At 41.2% G+C, this 13,007-nt stretch overlaps 1 protein-coding gene across 2 annotated transcripts in view; it reads right to left on the bottom strand.

Annotated features, from left to right (window-relative positions):
* The window catches only part of cpvl (carboxypeptidase vitellogenic like), a 129,906-nt gene that overhangs the window by 53,645 nt on the left and 63,254 nt on the right, over positions 1 to 13,007 (bottom strand). For both annotated transcript variants that reach the window (XM_069914084.1, XM_069914085.1), the window contains exons 8-10: positions 11,413 to 11,479; positions 6,719 to 6,841; positions 6,306 to 6,437 (exon numbers count right to left, since the gene is read on the bottom strand). In XM_069914084.1, the coding sequence (XP_069770185.1) occupies positions 6,306 to 6,437; positions 6,719 to 6,841; positions 11,413 to 11,479 (322 nt within the window). The remainder of the gene's footprint in view (positions 1 to 6,305; positions 6,438 to 6,718; positions 6,842 to 11,412; positions 11,480 to 13,007) is intronic.

Raw genomic sequence — 13,007 nt, 5'->3', positions numbered from 1 at the left:
CGGGGTAGCCGAACAGAGTGAAGATCTGTGTCAGTGCCCTGGTGATGGTGGATGTGGAGGTGTCTGGGCATGATATGGCAAAGGGAAACCGAGAGTACTTGTCTATCACTGTGAGGAAGTAGACGTTCCAGTTCGTGGAAGGCAGGGGGCCCTTGAAGTTAATACTGAGGCTTTCGAAGGGCCGGGTGACCTCAACGATGTGAGCCTGGGGTGGGTGGAAGAATTGGGGCTTGCATTCCATGCAGACCTGGCATGCTTCAGTCATGGTCCGGTCTTCCTGGACAGTGTATGGGAGGTTCTGGGACTTGAAGAAATGGTAAAGGCATGTAACGCCTGAGTGGCAGAGGGATTCGTGGAGTGCTTGCAGCTGGTTGGCCTGAGCCAACGCACAGGTCTGGAATAGGGCATCGGGGGAGTCGTTGAACTTCCCCAGTCGGTACTGGATGTCGTAGCTGAACATTGCTAGCTCGACTCTCCAGCGCAAGATCTTGTCATTTTTGATCTTGGCTTTGTGTGTGGTGCTGAACATTTACTCCACTGCATGCTGAGTGAATCTCCTGCCTGCCAGGTGGTGGCGCCAGTGGCGGACCGCTCCCACGATCATCTGGCTATCCTTTTCAATGACAGAATGCCCTACCTCGGAACCATGGAGGGTTCTTGAGAAGGCGACCGGACACCCCTCCTGGTTGAGGGTAGCGGCGAGAGCCACATCAAAGGCATTGCTCTCCACCTGGAAGGGGGAGTTTTCTTCCAGGGCATGCATCGTGGGATCCACGATGTCCTGCCTAATGCGAATGAGGACTGCCTGCGCCTCGGGTGGGAGGGTAAAGGTTGTGGCCTGGGCCAGTGGGTAGACCTTGTCAGAAAAGACAGGAACCCACTGTAATAAAAAAAACGCTAAGGCACCTGCAGAGGGCCTTGAACATGTGTGGGAGGGGTAGCTCCATTAAAGGGCGCATCCGTTCTGGATCCGGGCCGATAACACCATGTGCCCCAATGTACCCTAGGGTGGTGTTGAACACACACTTCTCTTTATTGTACGTGAGGTTCAGCTCCTCGGCCATTTGTAAAATCTCTCCAGGTTGGCATCGTGGTCCTGCTGGTCGTGGCCGCAGATGGTGACATTATCCGGGTACGGGAAGGTCACTTTTAGTTTGTGCGGGTCTACAATGCAATTCATCTCCCGCTGGAAGACGGAGACCCCGTTAGTGATCCCAAATGGAACATGGCGAAACTGGTAGAGGCGCCCATCCGCCACGACAGCAGTGTAGGGCTTGTTCTGTGCATGGATTGGGAGCTGATGATAGGCCGACTTCAGGTCGATTGTGGAGAAGACCCTGTAGCGGGCTATCTCATTGACCACGTCAGGTATTCTGGGTAAGGGGTAGGCGTCCAGCTGGGTGTACCAGTTAATGGTCTGACTGTAGTCTATGACTATTCTTGGTTTGCTGCCCCTTTTGACCACCAGGATTTGGGCTCTCCATGGGCTGGTGCTGGGTTCTATGACAGCCTCCGCCAGAAGCCACTTTACTTGCACTTTAATGAATTCTCTATCGGTTGCACAATAGCACCTGCTTCTGGCCACTATCATTTGCAGTCTGGCGTGAGGTAGGAGAAGAGGGCAGGAGGGGTGATGCATAGTATGGAGAGGCTGCAGGTTGGCCAGGGCTGGTTGGACAGTGTGCTGTGGACCGTGAGTGGGGGTAGGGCCCATCGAAGGCGAGGGTGATGCTCTGCAGGAGGACTGGGACTCAGAGCTTGTGCATGACCAGGAGCCTGAACCCGTTGTATGTCTCTCCCCCCGCCCCCCCACCCACAGTCAGATCAACGGAGCAGTGTCTGAGGGTATTTATAGAGAGGCCCTTGGCGGCGAAGGGAATTGCCAAGGTAGAGGGATAGATTTTAAGTCTCAAAGTTCGGGCCACGTTTGGGTGTATGAAGCTCTCGGTGCTGCCGCTGTCGAGTAGGCATTTTTTTACATGACCATTTTCAGCAATGTCCATCATGGAGCACCTGAGGCCGTGTGGAATGTCTCTTGTCAAAGTGGTGGCGGCTAGGACCATCTCGGGCTCCAAGTCACTGCTCTCCGATAGTTGAGGTGAGTAGCAGCCGGTGGAGTCCTCTGTAGGCAAGGGCACGGCGATCCGCGGCGTCTGCAGTCATTGGGTGCATCGGTAGGGCGGTCTGGTCAGCACCCGTGTCGACCACGTTGTTGTTGTGAGTAGAGTCGTTGGTGCGGGTAAGGAAGGCCAGGGTGGCGGTGGCGCTTTCACCCACCCGGCACAAGATGGCGGCGCCTCGTTGGGGTGCATGGCGGTGGCAAGGTTGGCCTTGCCCATTGGTCATGCCGTTTGTGCGGGAGGAAGTGATGTCATCACATCATCAGTCAAAGGTGACGTCATCACGTTGGCCGTTGGTAGTGGGGATGTCATCCCGGGAGGCGGAAGTGACGTCATTGGCATGGCTCTGGCTGGTCCAGCGCTTGTGGTGAACACGCAGCGGTCATTCCCAGTGGGACCGGAAGTGGGGCTGCCGAGGCTGGGGAAGACTGAAGTAGCTGTGGGGGCAATGGCATCGCTCGGCACTCACACGTGGCAGGGCCCAGGTAGGAGGGGGGGTTGGTCTTAGAGGGCCGCTGAGCTGCCAGCAGGCTTAGAAAGGCATACTTTAGCAAAATGGCCTTTCTTGCCACACTTTGAGCAGTACTGATTTCTGGCCAGGCAGTTTTGGCGCGATTGTCAACCTGACCCACACCGGGACCCACAGTACTTACATGGGCGCAGGGAGCCTGCGACAGCGATGCTCTCATCTACTAGCTGGTTTCGGGTCACAGCTGCAGTCTGGGCTGTCCATGCAGAGGCCTGAGGGAGTTGGGAGTCAAAGGCTTCAGTGTGGAGGGCTGCTGCTTCCAGGGATCAGACTACTTCCACAGTTCGGGCCAGGGAGTAGATATTGTCATCTAGCAGCCTCTTTCGGACGGTTCTCGAGCGCAGGCCTTGAACAAAGGTGTCCCTGACCAACCTCTCGATCTCCTTCTCACACCCTAGGTTCTAACTGACACGGCCAGGCCAGCTCACGCAGGGCTCCCAGGTAGGATTCAGCTGTCTCTCCTGGCTGTTGGGCACAAATACTCAGGAGGTGCCTGGCGTAGACTGCCTTCGTTGGGGGCTTGTACATCACCTCCAAGATGTCCATCGTTTCTGAGTATTCAGAGCAGTCCTTGAGTGCCTGGAAGGCTCGGGGACCCGACTTCAAGCGGAGCAGTACGAGTTTCCTCCTGTCGGAGTCTTGGATGACAGGATGTGTCTCGATGAGTGCCTTGATCGTGTGCCTCCAGATTTTGAGGCGCGCTTGCGCTTCCGGGTGACGAAGGTCGATTTCGAGGCTCACGGTGCTCAGGACCTTCTCCATAACAGATTAAATTTAAGCTGAGTAAATTGTTATACACTGTAGTGACAGTAAGCAGACTGAAACAAAGGCTTTATTCAGCTTAAAGTCTCTGCTGTGGCTAGCTGTATCTTGTTCCCGAGTGACTAACCTTGAGAGGGGCCTGATGTGGCCTATATCCCAAGTGGTCGACCAGGTGTTGTCTGTCCTCCAGTGATCTTCCTGCAGTAGGCGAGTGGTGTATCACCACAATATTTTGACTGATCTGGCCAGTTCTCTGTTAAGACTTAAGACCATACTGGATAATTATGGGAAATTCTCGAGATATAAAATAGGATATGAGTGAGATTTTACCTTCAGGCAAAGGAGACTTTATTAATATGGCCACCTGTTTAATTGTTCCAAATCTAATATGAAGTATTTGGGGATTAAATTTAATAGTAATTTTATACGTTTAATTATCTCTCCTTGCTGCAGAAAATTGAGGAGGACCTGCATAGGTGGGTAAACCTGCCCATCACATTATTGGGCAGAGTAAATTGTGTAAAAATTAAGTTAATGCTGAGACTTCAATACTTTTTTTAAATCCTTTCCTATTCCACTACCTAATAAATTTTGTAAAATTCTTAACGGACATATTTGTTCATGGATAAATTGACCCAAGATTATAAATCAGGAGGGTTAAAATTATTGGATTAAAAAATAATATTATTTATCTGCACAAATTTGTTTTGTTGCTTCTTTTTTTTAAATAAGGCGATTCCTTCCTGGGCTATATTTGGCTTGCACATGGTAGGAGAGGAGATAGCAGAAGACATTTACAAATGGAATTTTAAATAAATTAAAAAGAAAGCAAATAACATGTAATTTATATTTGGAATAAAATGAAACAATTTGTGGGATTAAAAGATGCCTCCATCTAAAAACAATTTCATACTCATGACTTTGGGCAATAGAATGTTGGCTACCTGGTACCATCATGGTATCAGGTGCATTGAAGATTTTTATGATCAATAGAGGCATTTTATGTCTTTTGAGGAACTTAAAAATAAATAATTTTTATTCTCTAACAACACATTCTTCTGCTATCTTCAATTGCGATTTTTTTTAGGAAAAAATGGGGACCATTAATGGTCCTACAAATGTGCTCAGACATGGAAATTCTAATTCAAAAGGGGAATGCAACCAAATTTATCTCTCATATATGTGCTTTGATCCAAGATCAAAGCCCAAAATCTGGACTACATAGATTGAGGGAGAGATGAGAATCAGATTTGTTAATTGTAATCAATCCACAATGCTGGTCAGATCTATGTGTAGATAGTAGGACTACCTTAATTAATTCTAGATATAGACTGATTCATTATCATTTTCTGCACCAATTTATATCTCACACCTCAAAAGATACATAAAAATAACATAGAATTCTCTGATAGGTGTTTAGAATCATGGGTCCTCTACCGGCATCACCTACGGCTCCTAGAACGTTTCCACCAGCGTTGTCTCCGCTCCATCCTCAACATTCATTGGAGCGACTTCATCCCTAACATCGAAGTACTCGAGATGGCAGAGGCCGACAGCATCGAATCCACGCTGCTGAAGATCCAACTGCGCTGGGTAGGTAATGCCTCCAGAATGGAGGACCATCGCCTTCCCAAGATTGTGTTATATGGCGAGCTCTCCACTGGCCACCGTGACAGAGGTGCACCAAAGAAGAGGTACAAGGACTGCCTAAAGAAATCTCTTGGTGCCTGCCACATTGACCACCGCCAGTGGGCTGATATCGCCTCAAACCGTGCATCTTGGCGCCTCACAGTTCGGCGGGCAGCAACCTCCTTTGAAGAAGACCGCAGAGCCCATCTCACTGACAAAAGACAAAGGAGGAAAAACCCATCACCCAACCCCAACCAACCAATTTTCCCTTGCAACCGCTGCAACCGTGTCTGCCTGTCCTGCATCAGACTTGTCAGCCACAAACGAGCCTGCAGCTGACGTGGACATTACCCCCCCCATAAATCTTCGTCCGCGAAGCCAAGCCAAAGAAGAAGAAAGAAGTTGGTACCTTTTTACATATCACTGGGTTATGCACAAAATGAAGACCCTTTTGGATAGAATTGGGGTAAAAAATTGTGGGGGGTGAACTTCCCTTTAGATCTGGGGAATTTGGCAGTTATAAAAGTTAACTTCTCCAGAAGTAAATCTAAATTTATTAAAATTGCATTGTCAATAGCCAACAAATGAATAGTGGTAACATGGAAATCTGATTCCCTATTTCACATTGATTGTTAGAACATGAAAGGGCAAAGTTGTATTCCCCTTGAGAAGATCACTTATAGTATTAGGAATAGATATAGTATGTTCGTCAAAATTTGGCAACCTTGCTTAGATTACCCAATTGCCCAGATTGTCTAATTTATTTTGATAGTTGTCAATTAGTATACTCCTTATTAGAAATTTAATACTTTTAAAATGAGGTGACTCTGAGATGTCGAACCTGGCTCCTGTTGCTTTTTCTTTTCCATTTTCTTTCTGTTATCTCCCTCTATTCCCTACCGTCTGTCCCCTTTTCTTTCGAATCTGGGGAGGGGGCACTGGGAGAAGAGGGACTCTCCTTTTTATTTGAATGTTTTTCTATATTCAATGTATTATTGTTAATATATTAATTGAGTCCTATATTCTGTATTTTCTTAAAACTTAAGTAAAATATTTTTTAAAATTAATCTTGTAGTACTAACATAAAATTTTCTGACATTTTAGAAAAAAATGAGCAAGGGAGAGAGCTCATTAGAATGCCACAACAATGATTGCTTTTAAACTAAACAATGTGCCATCAAGCAACTTCTGAGCTTCCATCATGCTTCCCCTGACCCATCATCTGTTTCTAATTTTAAGGCCAAGACCAAACCCTTGGTACATACATCAAAGGCTTCAATCCATTTCTTCTGCTGGATGTAACGCACTCCCATGTCTGTCTGCTGCTGGACATACTGCTTTTGTTTCTCATCGATGATCCCAATCTGGTACATGAACTCTGCATAACCACCCAACATCTGCGTAGCAGATACACAACAATGGAGTAATTTTGTCACTTTACAAAAACTCAATTTCAAGAAATACGAAAGTGATTTTTCAAAGTCAAAGGCTGCAATTAAAATGGGCAGCAAGGTATAATTTAAAGCAATCTAGCCAATCTAACTGGCTGGATGAACACATGGTAAAAATTAGTGACTTAAAGTTATAAGGAAGTTGACTGAGAACTGACTTCCTTTTATCATGATAAAATTAAATTATAATTCAAGTATGCTGCTTAATTTACAACAAAACTACTTACTACTTCAGGATCACAGAGTCCATCTCCGATGGCCATGCCCTTGAAGTTGATCTTTAATTTTGCAGTAGGGTTGTTGGTATGAATATAGTAACCAATTGCAGGCACATACTTTCCAGCGTAGGACTGCACACGTTGAAAAAAGAATTCCAACAAAAAAAATGGCATTATATTTCTGTTCTTGCTGCTTCTTCATTGGTTGTTACTAATTCTCTATCTTTTTGGACAAAAATTTATATAGTTAAAAGAAAGTCAAAAACAGATTCTGTATTTTTTAAAGTCAGATTTCGCAGAAAAATCAGAAGAAAATACATAAAATTGACATCACAGCTTCACAGTTCTATTCCATTTTAATAAATGACTAGAATTATGTTATTTCATACAGCAACGGAATTAGAGATATTCCGATACATTCACCGTGCAATGCCTGTCCTATGTTGTGACATTTGGAGTATCAAAATTTAGTCTATATAATGAAGCGCAGCTTATTAGGGGATCAGTGACACAGTGATATTTCAACTAGGTGTTCAATTGCAAGTCAAATTAGCAGGACAAGTCAACCTGCCTCAATATGCACCACAAGTAAATTCCCATTTTAGGATAATGTCTATTTTTGTAAGCTTGGCCTACTGCTCCAGTGAGCTTGGTCCATCTCTGACCTTCAGTGTCACCTATGTGGAGTTTTCACGTTCTCCCCGTGTTCGTGCGAGTTTGTTCCAAATGCTCCAGTTTCCTTCCACAACCCAAATATATGTGGACTGTCGATTAAATGGGCACTGTCAATTGACCCTAGTTTGTAGGTGAATGATGGAAACTGAGAGGAATTGATGAGAATGTGAAAAGATGAAGACAGTGAATTTAATTTTTTTTAAATTTAAATGGGCACTGTCAATTGACCCTAGTTTGTAGGTGAATGATGGAAACTGAGAGGAATTGATGAGAATGTGAAAAGATGAAGATAGTGAATTTAATTTTTTTTTAAATTTAAATGGGCACTGTCAATTGACCCTAGTTTGTAGGTGAATGATGGAAACTGAGAGGAATTGATGAGAATGTGAAAAGATGAAGACAGTGAATTTAATTTTTTTTTAATTTAAATGGGCACTGTCAATTGACCCTAGTTTGTAGGTGAATGATGGAAACTGAGAGGAGTTGATGAGAATGTGAAAAGATGAAGATAGTGAATTTAATTTTTTTTTTATTTAAATGGGCACTGTCAATTGACCCTAGTTTGTAGGTGAATGATGGAAACTGAGAGGAATTGATGAGAATGTGAAAAGATGAAGACAGTGAATTTAATTTTTTTTAAATTTAAATGGGCACTGTCAATTGACCCTAGTTTGTAGGTGAATGATGGAAACTGAGAGGAATTGATGAGAATGTGAAAAGATGAAGACAGTGAATTTAATTTTTTTTTAATTTAAATGGGCACTGTCAATTGACCCTAGTTTGTAGGTGAATGATGGAAACTGAGAGAAGTTGATGAGAATGTGAAAAGATGAAGACAGTGAATTTAATTTTTTTTTAATTTAAATGGGCACTGTCAATTGACCCTAGTTTGTAGGTGAATGATGGAAACTGAGAGGAGTTGATGAGAATGTGAAAAGATGAAGATAGTGAATTTAATTTTTTTTAAATTTAAATGGGCACTGTCAATTGGCCCTAGTTTGTAGGTGAATGATGGAAACTGAGAGGAGTTGATGAGAATGTGAAAAGATGAAGATAGTGAATTTAATTTTTTTTTAATTTAAATGGGCACTGTCAATTGACCCTAGTTTGTAGGTGAATGATGGAAACTGAGAGGAATTGATGAGAATGTGAAAAGATGAAGATAGTGAATTTAATTTTTTTTTTATTTAAATGGGCACTGTCAATTGACCCTAGTTTGTAGGTGAATGATGGAAACTGAGAGGAATTGATGAGAATGTGAAAAAATGAAGATAGTGAATTTAATTTTTTTTTAATTTAAATGGGCACTGTCAATTGACCCTAGTTTGTAGGTGAATGATGGAAACTGAGAGGAGTTGATGAGAATGTGAAAAGATGAAGATAGTGAATTTAATTTTTTTTAAATTTAAATGGGCACTGTCAATTGACCCTAGTTTGTAGGTGAATGATGAAAACTGAGAGGAATTGATGAGAATGTGAAAAGATGAAGACAGTGAATTTAATTTTTTTTTAATTTAAATGGGCACTCTCAATTGACCCTAGTTTGTAGGTGAATGATGGAAACTGAGAGGAGTTGATGAGAATGTGAAAAGATGAAGATAGTGAATTTAATTTTTTTTAAATTTAAATGGGCACTGTCAATTGACCCTAGTTTGTAGGTGAATGATAGAAACTGAGAGGAGTTGATGAGAATGTGAAAAGATGAAGATAGTGAATTTAATTTTTTTTTAATTTAAATGGGCACTGTCAATTGACCCTAGTTTGTAGGTGAATGATGAAAACTGAGAGGAGTTGATGAGAATGTGAAAAGATGAAGATAGTGAATTTAATTTTTTTTTAATTTAAATGGGCACTGTCAATTGACCCTAGTTTGTAGGTGAATGATGAAAACTGAGAGGAGTTGATGAGAATGTGAAAAGATGAAGACAGTGAATTTAATTTTTTTTAAATTTAAATGGGCACTGTCAATTGACCCTAGTTTGTAGGTGAATGATGGAAACTGAGAGGAGTTGATGAGAATGTGAAAAGATGAAGACAGTGAATTTAATTTTTTTTTAATTTAAATGGGCACTGTCAATTGACCCTAGTTTGTAGGTGAATGATGGAAACTGAGAGGAGTTGTTGAGAATGTGAAAAGATGAAGACAGTGAATTTAATTTTTTTTAAATTTAAATGGGCACTGTCAATTGACCCTAGTTTGTAGGTGAATGATGGAAACTGAGAGGAGTTGATGAGAATGTGAAAAGATGAAGATAGTGAATTTAATTTTTTTTAAAATTTAAATATAGACATAGAGCACAATAACAGCTCATTTGGCCCATGAGCCCATGTTGCCCAATTACACCCAATTAACGTACAACCCTGGTATATTTTAAAGGGTGGGAGGAAACCGGAGCTCCCAGAAGAAACTCACGCAGACACAGGGAGAACGTACAAACTCGGTAAAGACAGTATAGGATTCAAATTCCAGTCCTGGTTGCTGGTGCTAAAGGAACGTTGGGCTAACCACAATGTGAGCCAAGCTGCTCGTGGAATTAGCGTAAATGGATAGCTGATGAACAATGTAGAGGCTGTGGGCTGAAGAACCTATTTTCATGTTGTTTGTCTGCCTGGCTTTACAAAATTGATGTTCTGATATGCACGCAATTCTTTAACCATATAACCATTTACGGAGCGGAAACAGGCCAGGTTGACCTTTCGAGTCCGCACCGGTTCACTAGAACAACTCCACTAGCTCAAACCTCCCGCTCTCCGCCAATAACCCTCCAACCCCCTCTCCTCCACATACCCATTCAAATCAATACAATAAAATGACTGCAGAAAACAGCAGCTGAATCTAAAAACATTCAAGTTATTCATCTAATGGCAAGGAAGTATCTTTCAGTCCTTAAACTTTTAAGATTTTTCTTTAAATATTAACCAGCCTGATGAATGGGGCAGTGGAGAGGTAAAAAAATTTATCCCTATGTTCACTGCCAGTCCAACTAGCAGTTCCAATTTGACATAACTATTGATGCACATTTTATGCAAATTTCTAATTTGAAACGGTTTCTGCATTGTAGTCATACTGGATAATCCACAACAAGCAGGTCTTAAAAGTTTTAGTGTAAAATTGACAAGGCTGGGGATAATCTCGTTAGACAGCATTAATGGAGAGAGAAACAGAGTTAATCTTTCAAATCAGAAACATTCTTATATAACATCTTTATCACTTCTCAGAAAATGAACGGCTGCACAGTAGCCATTGATTTGCCAGAGCAAAACAAGAAACAAGTGAATTTGTTTCCAGTGTGTTAAATCCATGTTGAAACTTTGGCCTGTGCACAGAGAACTCTGCACATCATTAAGTGGGGCTAAATGATCTGCATGCATCCTGAGGGTTTGACATTTAATGACAGACAGCAATTTAATCCTGCATGATGACATACAGATTTAAATCTGTATCGAGGTTAAAGACAGATTTCCCTTTTATGTATTTGAATGCCACCAACTACTGTAATGGAGTGTACGGTTGAGATTGGAGAGTTGATTTTATGTATGATATTTCATTCACTTAAACATCCAGAAAAGTTGGAAGTGCTATTAACTGACAATATGGACATCGGAAAATATTACTAATAAGCAAATTATAGGAATGGCACTCTCTAGACATAATAGGTCTTTTAAATAATATTATCATTGAATTTGCTATGAAATGTAATTCCTGACTTTATACAGCATGGCTTACAAAGTTTTAAACAAATGACATGATTAATTTTGACCCTAATCTCAAATCCAGTTTTATGAACTTCACCCAAACACAGAAGTCAATTTAAATCTTGTATCTCATCGTGAAGTGGGAGAATAGAAGTGGGGTGGGGCAAAACAAACAAACAAAAAAATAAAAATCATAAAACATGTTTCAAGGTAGTACCGAATTATTACTTTTGAATTTCACTTTGCAACATATACCACAGGTTTTGATATCAGGAACATTGTGAAAACCACAGAAAGACATTGTTTGGTCTTAAAATAGTTGGAATGCCCACCTCTCCTGTAGCATAGAAGTCATTCTTCTGATATTCATAGAATATCTGAAAAAACTGGGTAAGAGCACTGCAAACAAAGAAATGCTCCATTTTTATTAAGCTTGTAACCAACCATTATACTGAGCAACTATGCTCATAACATTTCATTTCACTCTTCCTTGGTCATAAGCAAACACAAGCCTGTTGAAACCATTGGAAAGCATTGCAATGTTATCTTATATTTAAAAATAATTCACACATAAAATATGTATGCATTACATTTATTATACTGAAACATAGAAAAAAGGTGGTCTCTAACAATTGCAACTAATTTAACAAGTAAAAACAATAACTATTTCAAATATTCCGCAGGTCTGGCGCAGAGGTGAGAAGAGAAACAAAGCTAACGCTTCAGATCAGAAACCTTTCATCGGGTCTCTTCAACTTATAATATTAGTGTTGTTTCCCTTCTCACAGACATGGCCTGACCTGATCAGCATTTCCAGCATGTTCGGTTTTTATTTTAATTTTCATTAACTAGTTAAAATCTCAAACATTTAAGTCTACAAAATCACAATCTAGAAGCTACCAATTGTGTCTCTAACATATATATTAAAAAAACCTTTGTCACGAGTGAAGATAGAGAAAGGAACATTTCCATTTGAATCCATTTACTTTTCAAGTTAATGTGGAGTGTTTCAAGTACATGGGCTACAGGGGTCCCAGAAAAACACATGCTGTGAACCTAACTTTGGTTCAACCTCTCCATATTCTCCCCAACTAAAGTCCCATGCCTAAAGAGCCTGTCCTCATTTTATGACAGTTTTTTCTGAATACAGGTTTTTAATTAATATTGCTCCCTGAAGTGCAAGTTTCATAAAGGCCTCATTCTGTCAAGTCTCTGTGGGACTTCAAACTAGGCTGAAGCAAGAAAATCTTGGGGGAAAAAAAAAATCAGCATTTTGTTCTAAATATCAACTTCAACTAAGAGAAACAAGTATAGGTTGCAAGAATGTGGAAGAAGTGTCAAAAAGGGGAAGAGGGCAATTGATTTATGTCTTTATACTTGTTAATCACGTCATCTGGACCCTATCAATTTTGCATGGAAACCAACTTTCATCAGAAAGAACTAACTTAACAAATGAAAAGTTTTCAGGGAACTAAACTCTGATATAATTATGAAGAAAATTTAGAGCACAAATTCACTTCTGGCTTCTGTATAAAACGTGTAATGTAGTCTCAGCTGCATTTTTTGCACCAAACTCAGTGGTACTGTTGAGGAGGTAGCACAGAGGGTAGGTAATGATATTGCAGTAGGTGTTATTCATCTTAAACTTAAAATAAAGTACGCAGTACAGAACATCTTGTTGGTTGGCTTTATGACAGAGAGCGTGGGAGTAAAGATGTTGGGTCAGTGTTGGGCCAGTACAGTACGCTGCTTACATTAACAAATTAGACACTAGAATTTTTTTTAAATCTGCATTTGCAATGGTCATTAGGATGGGAAGAATCAATACTGAGGAAGACTGCAAAAAGTGACTAAATTTGCAGAATGTCTGTCAGATGAAATTCAACACAAAAATTGCAAAGGAAGGATAGAAAGGCCACTTACTACT

The sequence above is a fragment of the Narcine bancroftii genome, chromosome 1 (genome assembly GCF_036971445.1).
Source record: "Narcine bancroftii isolate sNarBan1 chromosome 1, sNarBan1.hap1, whole genome shotgun sequence".
Taxonomy (NCBI): Eukaryota; Metazoa; Chordata; class Chondrichthyes; order Torpediniformes; family Narcinidae; genus Narcine; species Narcine bancroftii.
This window is presented reverse-complemented; position numbering and strand designations above follow the sequence as displayed.